The following is an 18,374-nucleotide window of genomic DNA, read 5'->3' on the forward strand; positions in this document are numbered from 1 at the left end:
CAAATAGAACTGATACAAACAAAAGGAAGTCATAGAAACTGTGCCTTTGATGTTTTCATTTGGCAGTTATCTCAACATGTTGGTTCCAATTATGAGAGAATGGGGAAGTCATAGTTATTGCTGTTGATTTTTTCCCAGATTACTTTTATTTGAAAAACTTCTCTCTCAATGTGTTGAATAAATGTGTATTGTTATTTCATAATTAAGAGGAAGACTTTATGAAAGTATTTATGAAATGAATGCAAATACAATTATACTCAATACACTTATTAATGCATATAGAACATAGACTCCAGCATTCATCCCCACCGGCCTTGGCTTATGCCTAAAGTTTACAAAAAAATTACTTGACTGCATTGAATGTGTACATTTCTTTTTTGGTAACATCTCCATATTTTAGTGTTGTCACTGCCTAAATGTAACCCCTAGTGATCACTAGTTAAAAGGTATTGAGGGAATATGCACCTAAGATTTACATCTATCCAATCCCATTAACAATCTTATGCCATGAGGTTTTCTGTAGTTGTTAGTGTCACACGGGGCAAACATCTTTGTTCACACACAAAGTCATGCTATCTGTGAATACATTGCATTGTCATAGAGAGGTCTCCACACAGGAGCCATTCCTATGAAAGGACCTGTGATTGTGGCAGTTCTCACTACAGTGAAAAATTAGCACTGGGAAGCAGAGAGCATCTTGGTAATCTGGGGGGTCCTCGTCGTCAGTGGTTAGGCGCCCAGAAAGGCAGCGGGTGTTCTCACTGGGACTCAATTGCTCATCCAAACTGCTTCTACTCCTCCAGAAACAGCTGCGTCGCGATCCGTAGCGCCGGCCCAAGGAGAAGCGGCTGCCACTGTAGGGCACCCGGCCGACCCGCGGGCTACTGCCGGTACATATGCTGAGGGCACTCCTGGAGAAAACAGAGGAGCTGCTCATTGCCCGGTGACAGCGCTCGCAGTTCTGTCTGAAACCGCCAAAGCCACCAGAGGAGCACTGGGCCAGTTCCATGAGACCAGCCTCAGAGTAGCTAGGCACTAACTGCTGGTTAGAACGGATGTGCCACTCCAGCTCTGTGCTGTCGATGGTGTTGACCCGGGGGATCCGGTGGCTGTAAGGGCGTTCATCGAGAGGCGTCATAGGGACGTAATCCGCCCCGAAGAGTTTCTCCACACGGTAATGGACGTAGGCAGTGCAGTACTCTGTGAAAACCCTCAGGGGCCACGATAAGGTGAGGAAGGATGCTGCCCAGAACACATGATGAGACACATACCATGGGTGGTGGTCAGGTTCAGAAAACACAATCACACACTCCTTTAAGTTAATGTCCTTCAGGTGCATCCCCTCCCGTGCCTCCATATAGTCATCAAGCCCCTCGTTGTCAGTGAAGAACCTTGCTCTTTGGGTGAGGTAGGAGTTCTCAGACTCCACATTAGCAAAACTAAAGCACTTGGTGAACCTCAGTTTGGTGAGTGGGGCCTTCTCCAGACCAAGCAGTTGTTTTGAGATGTCCTTCATCCCACAGTGACCATAGTCATAATCAGCCTCAGCCACATGGGTGTTGACCCGTTCGTGGTAGACCTGTGTGCTGGTGTAGGCGTCCCCATTACGATAGCGTGTGACCTGCCGAGTCCGTCTAACATAATGGTAGCTAATGGCCTTCCACCAGATGCAGGGTTTCGCTTGCTGCATCCTTTGGATACGTTCATAAATGCCCTCTACATCCATTTTATGCTGCAGCTCACTCTTGGCATTGCAGTGCCAGCACTCCACCAAGTAGACCAGGTAGAGCATGAGCAGGAAGGCCAGAGGGATGTAGATGTATCCGTCAGAACAGGGGCTGTCATGGTACATCATGGACTTGCCTTTGAAGGCACTGTCAAAGGTGAGGCGAGTCACCTTGGTGACATGACACCACACCATGGCTCCCATGCAGCCGTACATGAGCATGGAGAGCAGTAGGCATTTCCAGAAGCTCTCTCTACACAGTGACTTGCTCAGGGATTGCTTCAAGGGCCTCTGCTGTTGATTCAAAGCATGCAAAAAAGAGAGGATACAGTGTTGGTAAATGTAAACGGACACACCATTACAAAATTCTAACCATTCAACATTTGATTCCTTTGAGGGCTTCCTTCTTCGATGAAGCTCCTATTTGATGCACAGCAAGGTAGCTCAGCTCTTACATTAATCAGTCTAAACCTATAGGCAATTGCAACATATAGCCTACCAACTCTTAATAGGAAAATACTTGGTAAATAGCTATTTATCTTGCAAATACTATTAACCAACATCAAATGATCAAAATAATTGTCATACCCCCTGATCGATTGTCATGAATATCCAATAATGTAGGCTATGCAACATCTGTGACATTCAACCAAAAACATGGAAGGGGTTGGGTGCTTTATGCCTGAGGTTATGAACATGTTTTATTATAGCAAGGCTTCTGGCAATTTTATGGCAGCATAATATGATATGAGAGTGGTACCTCTTCTCTGGTGTCTTCCTCGAAAACGGTGGTTGTACTGCTCTCACTCGCTGCCGCAGCGGAGGCTGGAGGGGACATTGTGGTACCGATTAGCAGTAGGGCGTGGAGTTGCGAATTGCGCTTCAATTGCTTGCTCCGACGTTGAGATAGTCGCTTGTATTTATCCAGTGTCCTTTGTTAATTTGCACACAAATAGCTTGATCTATTTGCTAATTATAGCCTTTATACCCCTTCAAGGCAGCAGCCGAGAGATCTGCTGGCAAACATTTCATCGGATAAAACATGCAGGTAACAGACCAATAAATGACCCATTCTGAGCTGTGATAAAAATGTCGCAATCAAGAAAACATTTATGACAGCGGCAACTTGCAAGAGAATCAGTCTATTTAGAATAGTGTTTGAATTCTCCCTCACTCAGATTGAGGAACGTGACCTTGTCGGTATGCTGAAGTCATACTGTCCACTGAGCATTTTGTAGTCAACTTGAACATATAGGGTCGGCTCATACACCTGTTATAATGCCTTTGTATAATATGAATAACAAACTAACAATAATAGCCCAATAATAATAATAATATTAGCATTACTAATACAAGCCTATAACAATACTACTAATTCTAATTACGCCTACTAATACTAGCCTACTAATAATACTATGTAGGCCTACTATAGCCTAATTTAATGTATACTCAATACATAACATACATAAACACAACAAAACACAGCAAAAAATGGTAAGAAAACAAAAAGGGAAAAGCAAATAGCTACTTATATGGGCAAGACATGGTGAAATTGTTATGTTGGCTATGTTTAAAAAGAGATGTCTTGAGTGCAAGTTAAACTATTGTTCTGAAATGCAAACTCTAAATGAAACAGCAGATGGCATCGTATGCACATGTACAGTGCATTCGGAAAGTATTCAGACCACTTCACTTTTTCCACATATTGATATGTTGCAGCCTTATTCTACAACTGATTAAATAGTTTTCCCCCCTCATCAATCTACACGCAATACCCCATAATGACAAGGCAAAAACAGGTTTATTGAATTTTTTGCAAATGTATAAAAAAAAAATATGGAAATATCACATTTACATAAGTATTCAGACCCTTTACTCAGTACTTTGTTGAAGCACCGTCAAGTCCGGGCTCTGGCTGGGCCACTCAAGGACATTCAGAGACTTGTCCCAAAGCCACTCCTGCGTTGTCTTGGCTGTGTGCTTAGGGTCGTTGTCCTGTTGGAAGGTGAACCATCGCCCCAGTCTGAGGTCCTGAGCGCTCCGGAGCAGGTTTTCATCAAGGATCTCTCTGTACTTTGCTCCGTTCATCTTTCCCTCAATCCTTTTTATTATTTTATTATTTCACCTTTATTTAACCAGGTAGGCCAGTTGAGAACAAGTTCTCATTTACAACTGTGACCTGGCCAAGATAAAGCAAAGCAGTGCGACAAAAACAACAACACAGAGTTACACATGGGACAAACAAATGTAGTCAATAACACAATAGAAAAATCTGTATACAGTGTGTGCAAATGAAGTAAGGAGGTAAGGCAATAAATAGGCCAATAGTGGCAAAGTAATTACAATTTAGCAATTTACACTGGAGTGATATATGTGCAGATGAGAATGTGCAAGTAGAAATACTGGTTTGCAAAAGAGCAGAAAAACAAAAACAAATATGGGGTGAGGTAGGTAGTTGGTTGGATGTGCTATTTACAGATGGGCTGTGTACAGCTGCAGCGATTGGTAAGCTGCTCTGACAGCTGACGCTTAAAGTTAGTGAGGGAGATATAAGTCTCAGTGAAGATATAAGTCTCAACTTCAGTGATTTTTGCAATTCGTTCCAGTCATTGGCAGCAGAGAACTGGAAGGAAAGGTGGCCAAAGTAGGTGTTGGCTTTAGGGATGACCAGTGAAATATACCTGCTGGAGCGCGTGCTACGGGTCGGTGTTGCTATGGTGACCAGTGAGCTGAGAAAAGGCGGAGCTATACCTAGCAAAGACTTATAGATGAATCCTGACTGGTCTCCCAGTCTCTGCCGCTGAAAAACATCCCCACAGCATGATGCTGCCACCACCATGCTTCACCGTAGGGATGGTGCCAGGTTTCCTCCAGACTTGACGCTTGGCATTCAGGCCAAAGAGTTCAATCTTGGTTTCATCAGACCAGAGAATCTTGTTTCTCATGGTCTGAGAGTCCTTTAGGGGTATTTTGCCAAACTCCAAGTCATGTCATGTGCATTTTACTGAGGAGTGGCTTTCGTCTGGCCACTCTACCATTAAGGCCTGAATGGTGGAGTGCTGTAGAGATGGTTGTCCTTCTGAAAGGTTCTCCCATCTCCACAGAGGAACTCTAGAGCTCTGTCAGAGTGACCATCGGGTTCTTGGTCACCTCCCTGACCAAGGCCCTTCTCCCCCGATTGCTCAGTTTTGAAAATGGTGCAATTCACGCATGTTTCTGAGCAATCGGGGGAGAAGGGCCTTGGTCAGGGAGGTGACCAAGAACCTGATGGTCACTCTGTGGAAATGGGAGAACCTTCCAGAAAGACAACCATCTCTGCCTCACACTACCAATCAGGCCTTTATGGTAGAGTGGCCAGATGGAAGCCACTCCTCAGCTCTAGGAGGATTCTTGGTGGTTCCAAATGTCTTTCATTTAAGAATGATGGAGGTCACTGTGTTCTTGGGGACCTTCAAAGCTGAAGAAATTTTTTGGTACTCTTCCCCAGATCTGTACCTCGACACAATCCTGTCTCGGAGCTCTATGGACAATTCCTTCGACCTCATGGCTTGGTTTTTGCTCTGACATCCACTGTTGACTGTGGGACCTTATATAGACAGGTCTATGCCTTTCCAAATCATGTCCAATCAATTGAATTTACCACAGGTGGACTGCAATCAAGTTGTAGAAACAGCTCAAGGATGATCAATGGCAACAGGATGCACCTGAGCTCAATTTCGAATCTCATAGCAAAGGGTCTGAATACTTATGTAAATAAGGTATTTCTGTTTTTATTTTTAATACATTTGCAAACATTTCTAAAAACCTGTTTCTGGGGTATTGTGTGTAGATTAATGAAGAACAAAATTAATTTAATAAATGTTTTAATAAGGCTGTAATATAACAAAATATGGAAAAAGGGAAGGAGTCTGAATACTTTCCAGAATGCACTGTATGTGGAAAAACGAAGGCAGTAACAAGGCCTACAAAGTTGTTATATTGTTGTGTATGTTAACTGCGGCTATTTCTATTAACAGGCCTACTGAATTTCGCGCAAAATAGATCAGAATATTTATGGGTAATTTTCCTCTCCAATACATATGCCAGCATTTATAAATAACTGAAAATTGGTAACTATTTACATTGAAATTAGGCTTATGTAAAATAGTTTCAGTATAGGCCCATAGACCTAACAATTATTAGTTAAGTCTATATATTTATACATCTATAAATAAACGAATACATGTTCATTAGCTGCGTGCACTGGAAATAATAACAGGTTATTAATCAATAGGCTACAGTGCATTCATAAGCTCACTATTTGGCAGTGGAGGAAAAAGTACCCAATTGTCATACTTGAGTAAAAGTAAAGATACCTTAATAAAAAACGACTCAAGTAAAAGTGAAAGTCACCCAGTAAAATACTAAGTAAAAGTCTAAAAGTATTTGGTTTTAAATATACTTAAGTATCAAAAGTAAATGTAATTGCTAAAATATACTTATGTATCAAAAGTATAAATCGTTTCAAATTCCTTATATTAAGCAAATCTATTTAATTTAGGGATAGCCAGAGGCACACTCAAACACTCAGACATAATTTACAAATGAAACATTTGTGTTGCATGAGTCCGCCAGATCAGAGGCAGTAGGGATGACCAGGTATGTTCTCTTGATTAGTGCGTGAATTCCAGTCCTGCTATGCATTAAAAATGTAAGGGGGACTTTTGGGTGTTAGGGAAAATGTATGGAGTAAGAAGTACATGATTGTCTTCAGGCATGTAGTGAAGTAAAAGTACTCAAAAACATAAATAGTAAAGAAAAGTACAGATACCAAAAAAGAAATACTTAAGCAGTACTTTAAAGTATTTTTACTTAAGTACTTTAACACTAGGCTACTGCTATTTGGCAACAACAACAAAAATCTACCAATGTATCTTAACTATTAATAAACCCAATATACACGATTTATTAACAGTTTATAGATTCAATAAATCCTAGACCTACCTACCTTATTAATATAAAGTGTTACCAAATATGAGTAGCTCATCACTTTGTCTGGGGAAAGAACAGGGGAGACACAAGCATCTTGATTTAAAAGATAGCTTACAATTGCTGCTCCTCGCTAGGGGCGCTGGTTGAACACAGTGCAACAGAGAAGACAATGTAGCCACTCAGTGTCAGCCAAATCCATGATATTAACACAATCTAAAGAGCAAAGGGGAGTTTCCAAAGTAATCAAACCCGTCCAACTTTCTCATTTACAGCTATAGACCACTGAAAATGGATCCTATTAGGGCTGCTGCTCCTTTGCTATGGTTTTCCCTGTGCTTTGGGAATATTATGGAGGCAGCGGTACTTGGATCATTGCAGTACCCCTCTAGCGCAGATGATAACGGGCTTGTTTCACATCTGGATGAGCAGAGTCGGAGAAAGCCGACCGCGGTGTCCAGGAAAGACCCTCCGATAAATGATACTATCGTCCCCCATGACTATATGGTATCACTATACAGGACACTCTCTGAAATAGAGAGAAGAGGTCTTAACAGCAGTGTTCCTCGCTCCGCAAGACACGCCAACACGGTGACCAGTTTCGTGGATCAAGGAAAAGGTGGGTGAAAGTGATATCAGTAGCCTAGGCTTATTATTATTACTCGAGGTAGACTGTTAACCATGGTGGTTGTCATTTATTCTGGGTATGAAGGCTATTCATGTAGCTGTTTATACTGCATTTAATAAGTTATTTGTTATTAATTGGTTAACCTACAATCAATCAGTTATCCAAATATCTACAGTGCCATTTGCTGTATTATAGCTCAGCCTATGTGGACTAGCCCATGTTGGAAAAGGATATGGTAAATACGAGACTGCAAAGGCAACATGCAACAAGTGCTTTGGGTATATTTACAAAAATGTCATAGGATTAACTTTTTTTCTCTCCATATAGTAATTAATTTATTAATTCATTAAAATCGCAACTCATCATTCAAAAAACATAAATTGCAATATCTTTAAAAAAAAACCTAACAGCGAATTGCTTGACAATTTCCTTCTTCAGCATCCATTATTTATGAATGCATTAATTTCAAATGCGTTCCTATAGGCCTACACATTCCGACAACAATGACTTATTGAAAAGTCGAAAGTAATGTAGGCTACGAATGAAACATTATTTGGGACGGTATAGTACATTTGTTTCACATTTATTTAGGAAATACTCGAAATACTTCCAACTAAATATGTAGGCAAATGTCTCCGATTTCCAACATCTGCGATGTATAAACCTCACTGGCACCTTGAGCTAAACACTTGGAAAAGGCCTGCTTTCCTCCAGTCCAGGTGTTGCTGATAAAAAAGATACATGTAATTTAAAACTGGTGTTCAAAGATTGTCACAGAATATTTGTTTTAATAAATATACTGTTTCAGTAGGCCTATTCCATAACATTTTATTGCAAGAACAAGTCACTAAACTAGCTATGTCCAAAACACACGTATCCCTTAACTACAGTATATCCCAAACTATTGTTTTCTATTGGGCTATTGTGCATTTTTGTTAGTCAGGACTCGGAATACATTTGTATGTAATATAAATAACAATGTTTTAGGATAATTTAAACCTATAAATGATAACAACAACAATAATGAAAACTATAATTATAACAACAACAACGATTATTAGAATTTTTGTTTGTAGGGACCTGTGGAAAATAATTATTTCTCTACTCCCTCTCTAAACATGTTATACTGTGTGTTAAGTAATGTGTTATTCTTTTCAAAGGAGTTCAGTCATTTACATTGTCTTTTTGAGGATTCCAAACTTGTTTTAATTATCAAACAAAATTAGGAGGTAAAAGTGCAGGTAGATTCCATAAAAGGCATGAATATCTTTTCTGTCTTGACGCAATACAATTTAAATGCATCAATGATACAATAACTATAATTTTATATCCCTGAAGAGTCATTTCTTGTATTTTGGTTTCAGAGTCAGCGATTGGTATTACAACAATATTATCGTTTTTTATTGATGTCATTTAGTTCCATCTATTTTTTTGTGGGGGGGGGGGGGGGGGGTCAATGTGCACCTGCATGTGATTTTGAATGTATTGCAATGATTTTCCTATTCACTTGACCCAATAAAACTCTGAGAGCAAGTTCACCTCAGGTACATGTAAACACAGAAGGGATGAAAAGAATCCAGGTTCATCTTTTATAAACTGAGACTACAGCATTGTCTGGGTTATGTCATTGTTTTGTCTAGCAAGCGGATATTTGCTAGGATAGTCCTGCTCCCTTCACCTTTCATTGTCTGGATATTTCACTTAAGCCTGCCTGGCTGGTCTTTCTCACAGGGGGACAACGGTTACAGATCCTCTGCATTCACCAAAGACTTGTGTGTTCTTTTCCAGCAGGAGCCTCACTGTGCACAATTATGTTTTATTTTGAGGTCCCTTCAATAATGCATCGATGACATGATGCCACAATCTGGCCTTGGATACTTATGGTACTCATCTGTATTGGAGAAGAAAGTCCCTTCATGTTTTACCATGGAACTGTGGTTTTGTCCTCAGGTTGCACTGTATCTCAGGACCTCATGCTTGGGCTGGATGTCAACATCAAAACTTTTGAAACAGTCTGTTCCCTCTTAGCAAGCTTTCCCCACTGCCACATCTCATGGTTGCAACTGTGGTATGGCTGATATACTGTGAATAGCTGTTACGTGCCTATTTAAATTATCAGCGGAGAGGAGGACGTGGACTTGACTAACACATTAGAGATGCATAGAAATTATTTAAAGATTCTACTGTCTTTCCTTTTCATGTATGTGATACCTCATCAGGAGGTGAGTGCCAGGTCGCTATCTGTTTGTGGATTACAGCTGTATGTGCACCCAGAACGTTATGAAATCCGAACATTACACTAAACTTACATTACATTCCCATCACTTTGGTGTGTTAAAATCTCGAAAGCCACCACTCTGAAATGTATAACTATGGACAGAGGAAGAGAGGGAGTTGAGGCCACTTCAGTTAAAATTTCTCCAGTGTCTCGCCAAGCCCTCCGCTCACTCAATCAGTGTAATTAGTGCATTCTGCCAAGGGCTTGGGCCTGACTAGAGGTCAGCCAAGTGCTTTCCTCCTGGCCTGCTCCTGCGGCTTTCGTCAGCTCTGTTGCTTGCATGTGGACTCAGGCGATTCAGGCCCAAACAGTATTCCCACCAAGGGGGACACACACAGACAGCACTTCATGGCCGCATGCTTTCTGTCCACCTTAGAAAGCCACTGCAATTGACCAAAGGGGCGTTTCTGCCAAACGTTGAATACTTGTTTACATATGGTCACAGACACTCAAAGAGATTTAAGTCGGCTGACGTCCAGTGCTTGATTTCGTTTACCACCCTCTTTTTGAGTAACTGTGTTTTAATAACTGTGTATGTGTTGGTGTGAGATTCAAATGACTAGCCTGTGTTTTCTTCCCCTACAGATCCCTCCTCCTGGGGAAGTGGCCAGCGCTATCTCTTCGACCTCTCCAGCCTGTCCAGGACAGATGAGATCGTGGAGGCAGAACTGAGGATCCTGAGAAAGCCACCGCTGGATCGCCTCCCTATGCTGACATGGGGCAGGAACCTTTATCGCCTCCTCCTCTACACATGTTCCTCTAAGGGGAACTCTGGGAGACGGCTGCTGGACTCCAGGACAGTCGACGTTCTGGACCGCGAGCCTCCGAAATGGGATGTCTTTGACGTGTGGGCCAGCGTGAAAGCTCGGTGGAGGAGCCACAGGACAGCAGCGGGCAATGACCTCCTCGTGGCCTGCTTTGACCTGCTGGTTGTTTCGGAGTTGACCAAAGAGGCAGCCAACCCTCTTACAGTAGGGCTGGGACGCCGGTCTCGGCAGCCCCAGGAGAGGGCCTTGCTGGTGGCTTTTTCTCGCACCCGCAGGAAAGAGAACCTGTTCAAGGAGATCAGGGAGCAGATGAAGGCAGTGCGAAGAGACTTGGGTTTTCTGGACCCTTCGGACCTCTCTGGTGACGTGATTGGTCACCTACCCAGGCGACGCCAACGCCGGACTGCCCTCACCGGCCGATCTATAGGCGGAGCTGGTGGGGGAGGAGGGGGAGGTGGTGTTGGAGGGGGAGGAGGAAGGGGCGGTGGAGGCGGGGGGCGCAGGAAGACTCGCTGCAGCCGTAGGCCGCTCCATGTCAACTTCAAGGAGTTGGGCTGGGACGACTGGATCATCGCACCGCTGGATTATGAGGCGCACCACTGTGAGGGCGTGTGCGACTTTCCTCTGCGCTCACACCTGGAGCCTACGAATCATGCCATCATTCAGACACTTATGAATTCTATGGACCCTGAATCCAGCCCGCCCAGCTGCTGTGTCCCCTCCAAACTCAGCCCCATCAGCATCCTCTACATTGACTCTGGCAACAATGTGGTCTACAAGCAGTATGAGGACATGGTGGTGGAGAGCTGTGGCTGCAGGTAGCATGGCAACAGATAGGGGTGGTGGTGCAAGTCTTGCGTGGCGCTAGTCTCGTCATTCTGGAATTTTGGACTGGTGCTTGCAAAGAGCGGAGTCTGATTGTTTTGTGGGAAAATACGTTGGTGGTTTAAAGCGCTTCTTAACACTCGCCTCCCCCTATCTCTTCCCCCTAAACCAGCTGTATTTTGTGATTTGTTGAAAAAAGTACAGACAAGTATGCTCATTACTGATCTGCCTCTGCTTAAGGGGAACATAATCTTATTTGCTGCTTAATTTATGAAAAACGTGTCATTGAGCTGCCATTTTATTTCTTGAGCTCTTTAGCATTTTTTTTTACTCATAACATGCTCTGGCTCTCTCTAGTCTCTCTCTCTCTGTCCCCATGGCTCTGCATGTTGTTCGATGCTGTCAACTTCAGTAAATGTCTACTATGCTTCTGACTTTGGTTCTAGAACACTGCTTTAGTAGTGTATAAAACATCAGCCCTAGCTTTGAATTTACTGAGCAGCAGACAGAATTTGTTGGGATGAATAACAAGCCCAGATTTATAGCGTTATGATAACAGTGTTAGAGTACATTTGTGTGCCTATATGGAAAACTCAAAATAACATTAAGTCAATTATAACATCTCACAAGACATCTGTCCAATAAACTGCTCCCATTGTGCTTGCTCTTACCAAAAAACAAAATTTCAAATGTATGGGAGGACACAATCAAAAAGGACTTTTGTATATTGCAGTTTGCAATTGCAGCACATAGCCTACACACTTCTTACTTAAGACACTACCGTCATCTCTTGGACATGGTTAAAATATAGTTTTTTAGATAAATGCTGCGCTCGGTGTTGTGAGCAACCTGGATATTATTATTCATCTTTTCAGCAGGACAGAGAACGTCACCCATTTTATGGAGTTATCAAATCAAATCAAATGTATTTATATAGCCCTTCTTACATCAGCTGATATCTCAAAGTGCTGTACAGAAACCCAGCCTAAGACCACAAACAGCAAGCAATGCAGGTATAGAAGCACAGTGGCTAGGAAAAACTCCCTAGAAAAGCCAAAACCTAGGAAGAAACCTAGAGAGGAACCAGGCTATGAGGGGTGGCCAGTCCTCTTCTGGCTGTGCCGGGTGGAGATTATAACAGAACATGGCCAAGATGTTCAAATGTTCATAAATGACCAGCATGGTCAAATAATAATCACAGCAGTTGTCGAGGGTGCAACAGGTCAGCACCTCAGGAGTAAATGTCAGTTGGCTTTTCATAGCCGATCATTGAGAGTATCTCTACCGCTCCTGCTGTCTCTAGAGAGTTGAAACAGCTAACAGATAAGCTAACAGTTATCTGCTGTAGAAAACCTCTGTCTATCAGCCGAAGGAACAGTGATCTTTAGTTAGGGGTATGGTAAGGGTCCCATTTACACAGCTAACTTCCATCAGTAGCTGTGTGTCACCATGCATTTGCTTATATGCACTCTATGTCATTACATAGATCATTACTATGCAAAGATCCAAGGTATATGATATGGAATATTTAACAGGCGACATGGAGAATTTGAAATATATTTTTATGGCACGAAGACTGATTTATTATTTCTTGCAACTGAGAAAAGTTAGATTTTGTCAGGGTAGGCTATGTACTACAGCTGGTAATGTATATGACTTAAACAAGCAGATCCCATGATCACTTGAGATTGAAATGGCGATTCAACTCCCTGTAAACAGCACAGACAAAATAGGCTATAATGTCCATAGGAATTCCTTGTTAGTCAGTGAAATGGAATATTGAAATTCACTTTTTAGCACTTCAGGTACTGAATTATAAGAGCACATGATTTTGCAAAATAATATTGATCAAACAGATACGTGTGTTGGTCTTTGGATGTCATTTTCACTTATTGAGTTTTATTTTTCAGTTCACTCTACTTGCATATTAGCCTGGTGGTCCAGATATGTTTGTGCTTTAGCCAACTCTTCGCTGCCGTGTTTGTTCATTGTCATTCCAAACGTAGGTATCACGGCAAGACGTAAGTTAACACCTGCTTTTCCAACGTGGTAATTACGAGTAAACTCCCCACTGTATATTATTTCACAAATCCCAGATGAATCACATTAACACAAGGTAAATAAATATGCACATTCAAGACATAGGAAACAAAACTACTTGCAATGAGTAAACTAGGCACAGGTCATATGTGATGTCCCCAAGAGAGAACTCTTGCGCAGATGTTTCATAGTATTGGTAAAAGCCTTTTGCTTTAAACTCTCTCGTGAACGCTTTGGTTGCAACGCTGTTTGTGGTAACGTCATATCACTGAGTCTCAGTTTAAATTGAATTATATTTCCTGTCATTCCAAGTTAAACTCAATTTCTTGAATTTAATTTGAGATTAGCGAACCCTTCTGCATGACCCTAGCCTGGTGTATTGAGATCTATAGATTATTTTCTTGAAGTAGATATATTTCCATCTTTTTGCACAAACGGCAAAATAGATGATACTTTGACTAAAGACTGCATTTCTATGTATGGGGAGTATTTGTACTGATATACAATATGTGAGTCAAACGTAATGTACTAATATCATATTTGAGCGTTTGCTGCTTTTGTTTGAAATTATGTTTGTTAAAATATTTCATTTACTTTCTAACCAAAATCCAAAGCAGCTTTCTTGCATTTTGTTCTACATTTTTTCATCCAAACCAGAGATTGTTTATTTTTTACGGTTTTCTTTCACGATTATGTTCAACCGATTTGGTTCTTTATGAATTAAACAAATCCATCTAAAATGACTATATTGGCATTTTGAACTAAGGACTATGCTCAAAAACAAACCGACCACAAGAAAATCTCTGCTTGTGGTTTATTTTCAAACAGCAGAGGAAATTCAGTGGCACAATCTCCAGGAGGCAGATAATACAGCTCCCCCAACATAATTGATATCACCTAACAGACATTGAACAATAGCAAAGTTTCCATCAATTTGCCATAATTTCTATAAATGTTTAATACAATTCAAACATTAGTCAAATAAAAAGGGGGCGTAATGATATAACTTCCTGTAAACTCCCCTATTGTACACATTTTCTAAGAAAAGTGGTTACTATTTTCGCTGATAGTCACAGTTCGCATTTTCAAAAAAGAGTTACTCTCCTTTTTGAAGATAGTTTCAACTGCAGTGACATTCTGCTCAGTGGAAAACAGTTACCATAGAAGCTTCTTGATTAGCGTGTATACACTTGATCTAAATTACATAAATATGGCAAAGGATAATTAAACAAAAGTGTCAGGCAGAAAATAAATCCCAAAAGCTAATGTGGTCCAGAGAGTAGCTCCTCTGGTATGCTGTGCCTTGATATCAGAAACATTTCTATGTGTCTGCTTTGCTTGTATCCATGTCCTATTACAACTACTTTGTACAATTGCTTTTTTCTGTTTCTTTGTGAATCATCATGCCAAACACATTTTCATAAAAATGTCAGGACAAGGCAGTGATTGGATTGTTCCATACTTCATTGCATGTTTACTTCAGCAAGCTTGTCTTAGCACGTCCACTGTCTTGAAATAGTATTCACACCCTGCACAGTTGTCACATATAGTTGCACATTTTGTGACTGTGACTAAACTTAAATCTGCTTGAAAATCTGTGGCTGTAAATCAATGATCACCATTCAACTTGACAAAGATTGAGCAATTTTGCCAAGAACAATTGACACATGTTGGGATGTGCTTTGAGTGTGTGGAGTGTTGTGGAAATCTTTGGGGAAAAATGCCTCAAAATCACAGACTCTAAGCCTAAGGCAAAAAAAGGTGAAAGCTGTGCAATGGTTAGGATGGATGTTGTTTCCAGACTCATGGATGCCTCATCAGTACAACGTGTTGCTGTGAATGTATGACTGCATTCTGTCTCGAGATCTGCATGCTTAATTCTAATTTAACCATATTATCAGTTGCAGCTTGATCTAGCAATGTTAAAGTTAGTATCTGTTAACACTGACATCTTTTTTTTGTAAGCACATTTATTCATTATTGAAGTGAGATTCTGATATGAAATGCCCAGTACTTAACATCTATGCAATGTGTATTTCCCCATCATTTTGCTCCTCCCTATTCAAATATGCAGTCTTCCCCATTCTTTGAAAGGGAAATTCGGGAAAAAGGTAGCCTTTCCCTTTCTTTCCCCTCCTTTTTTGAACAAGAGAGCATTTGCTTTCTGGCAAAAACCCATATGAAGTTCACAAACACAAATTGTATAAAAGACATGTATGAGGATTATAGTACAAGTAAAAGCTATTTTGTTGAGAAGGGAAATGTTTGAGATTTAACCGTTAGACGGCCATTAGTTCTACATGTGTTCATGTAAAGTGCACTGTGTGTATGTATGTATTCTATGGGTTATAAAGGTCTGTAAATAATGTCATTGTAAATTAACTGTAAACAGCTCTTTTCTCTTTTGGAAATATCTTATAGTAGTATATATTTGAAAAATAATATGTAAGCACACTTTATCCTAATTTTCTGTTCACCTGTTTTTTTGTACAGATTCTTTTATTAAATATTGTATTGATGATAATAATAATATGTATAATCTTCCTGTCCTCCTGACTGTAAGTGCCATTGAGAGCCTTCGTAATACTGGTAAGAGCAAAACTGTGATAACCACAGTCTTCCCTGTATGGCACTAGCTAGATTTGAAACATAGACATCAATGGAGACAGGAGCTTTTGACCTTGGGACAAAAATAACCAATAGTTGATGTTGTGGGATTTGGATATGTCATGATGTAATTTTGTTATAACAATTTGAGGGAGGCTGAAAATAAGCTATCTTAATATCATAACAAAACATAACAAAGGAAAACAATACAGGGACTTGGTAAAATTATGATTTGTTGCAGACGATGGTGGAACAGGAAAGAACCAGAAAGAGACCTGCCCCACTAAACATTAAACAGTAATACTTGTTTGATTTGCCACAATTCAATCCACCAGTGCAAGATTACTACATTTCCCCCCACAAAATACCATTGTCTCATGGTTTAAATCAAGTATAAGCAAATTAAGGGTTTTTGTCATTCCCTTTAAATGGGGGCCAAAGATGGAGATTAAAGTAGGCTTGGTTTACACAGGGATTCTTTCCTTCAATATCTCCACAATGCAGCTGGTGATGGTTCTCTACAGACATGTTTCCCTCTGTTTCCCATAAGTAAAAACTAGCTTGGGGTTTGGGTACGGTAAGATATATTTACCTGAAGCAGATCTTTGAGCATGCACAGGTGCCTCGGCTCTCAGTCCATGGTCAATACCAAGTTCCTTGACAGATTTTTTTTTATTATGACCACGAAGCATGTAACGATGTGCAGACAATGCTTAAACCAAGATTTAGTCCTCAGAATAACAATGTTGCCGGCATTGTATAACTAACATCAGTTTCTCCTTCCACTGGCCAAAAAATGATATACTTGGGATACTGCATTTCCCCAGTGGCAGTCTTGGAATCCATATTTTCACTCAGCTCGTTTGAAATGTAGGCCCGCTAGGTGAAATGTGAATCCAATACCTGTTTGAAGACTTGGTGGTTAAGACTTAAATTCAATGTTTAGTTTAATCCACTGGTGTCATTCCTGAGCTTGAGTTTATTTCATTCAAGCAAAAACCAAATGGGAACATGTTGAAAGACATTTTTGATCTTAGATGACTTTGCCCAAAGGCAATTCAAGAACCTTATCCGTTTACAGTCCTAGAATTTGCAATCCTTCAGTTGCCAGCAAGCCCAACACATCCTTCCAGACCCAAAAAGGGCTGACAACTTAAAGTTATAAATGCTTTCTCTGACAAAAGCAAACTCTTACTTCCAAGATTATATATTTTTTTGCTCAAATAATAGTCTTGGTTATTGCATTCAAAACACAGAGATCACCTTCACTTAAGCGGTCAAGAAATGGTTAAATTCCAATAATTTACCAGATTCTGAAATTACATTAATTAAAGTACTGCTATTCTGGCAACTTGACATTTATACACTAGCAGAAATAATTGCAAAGTATTTTGGCTCATATTTTGACTAAAATGAGTATGAGTGCTGATCTAGGATCTGCCCCCCCCCCCCCCTGTCCATATAATCAAAACTGATCCAAGATGAGAACTCCCACTCAGACTCTTTATGAATATGGGCCCTGGAGTCTGTTTTAGGTCCCTGCCTCGGTTCAACCCAACTGAGGGAAATGCCACTACATCTTTAGAATGGGGATAACTGTCCTGAATCAGTTCTTGTGTGTTTTGGCTGCACATTTCTGTCTCTATTGGCATTTAGTTGTACTTTTATGGAAGAAATTGACTATTTAACCCCTCCTAAAGAGGCGGGAAGTAGTCACAGGATTTTCTGAATTGGGGGCAATTTGATAAAGGGACCATGCCATTGCTTTAAATGGATACGCGCAAATGAGAGAAAATATTAACTCAGACACCACTACATTGTTTTTCTTTGTGGGAAATAGAATTTAAAAACCCAATAGTTTGTCATCAATGATACATTTATTTGTCACACAAAATCTTTCTTAGGAGTGATCCCCATTTTGGGGCGGTTAAGAGAAATGTGAAAGAAGTAGGGGACTGCAATCACAAAGCAAGTCAATGGATGTGAAAGAACATACACCGAGTGTACAAAACATGAGGAACACCTTCCTAATATTGAGTTGCACCCCACCCTTTTGCCCTCAGAACAGCCTCAATTCGTTGGGGCATGGACTCTACAAGGTGTCGAAAGAGTTCCACAGGGATGCTGAACCATGTTGACGCCAATGCTTCCCACAGTTGTGTCAAGTTGGCTGGATGTCCTTTGGGTGGTGGACAATTCTTGATACACACGGGAAACTGTTGAGTGTGAAAATCCCAGCAGCGGTATAGTTCTTGACACAAACCGGTGCGCCTGGCCCCTACTACCATACCCCGTTCAAAAGGGACTTACATGTTTTGTCTTGCCCATTCACCCTCTGAATGGCACACATACACAATCCATGTCTCAAGGCTTAAAAATCCTTCTTTAACCTTTCTCCTCTCCTTCATCTACACTGATTGAAATGGATTTAACACGATTGAAGAGGATTCAATAAGTGACCATTGTCCGGGTGGGCATCAACTTCGCCGGGGGCGGCTCCGGTGCGGGGCGAAGTACCCACTCCGCTTGTGGATA

General features: G+C 40.9%; 2 protein-coding genes across 2 annotated transcripts; one reads left to right on the plus strand and one right to left on the minus strand.

Moving 5' to 3' along the window:
* Window positions 1–595: 595 nt before the first annotated feature.
* LOC120023259 (transmembrane protein 151B-like) lies at window positions 596–1,948 on the minus strand. Its single transcript, XM_038967302.1, has one exon. It carries the CDS (start codon window positions 1,946–1,948, stop codon window positions 596–598), a length of 1,353 nt encoding a protein of 450 aa, XP_038823230.1.
* A 5,037-nt stretch (window positions 1,949–6,985) lies between these two features.
* On the plus strand, window positions 6,986–11,189 carry LOC120023816 (growth/differentiation factor 6-A-like). Its single transcript, XM_038967934.1, has 2 exons — window positions 6,986–7,313; window positions 10,186–11,189. Exons 1-2 carry the CDS (start codon window positions 6,986–6,988, stop codon window positions 11,187–11,189), a joined length of 1,332 nt encoding a protein of 443 aa, XP_038823862.1.
* The last annotated feature ends 7,185 nt before the right edge of the window (window positions 11,190–18,374 follow it).

This window comes from Salvelinus namaycush, chromosome 28, assembly GCF_016432855.1.
Source record: "Salvelinus namaycush isolate Seneca chromosome 28, SaNama_1.0, whole genome shotgun sequence".
Taxonomy (NCBI): domain Eukaryota; kingdom Metazoa; phylum Chordata; class Actinopteri; order Salmoniformes; family Salmonidae; genus Salvelinus; species Salvelinus namaycush.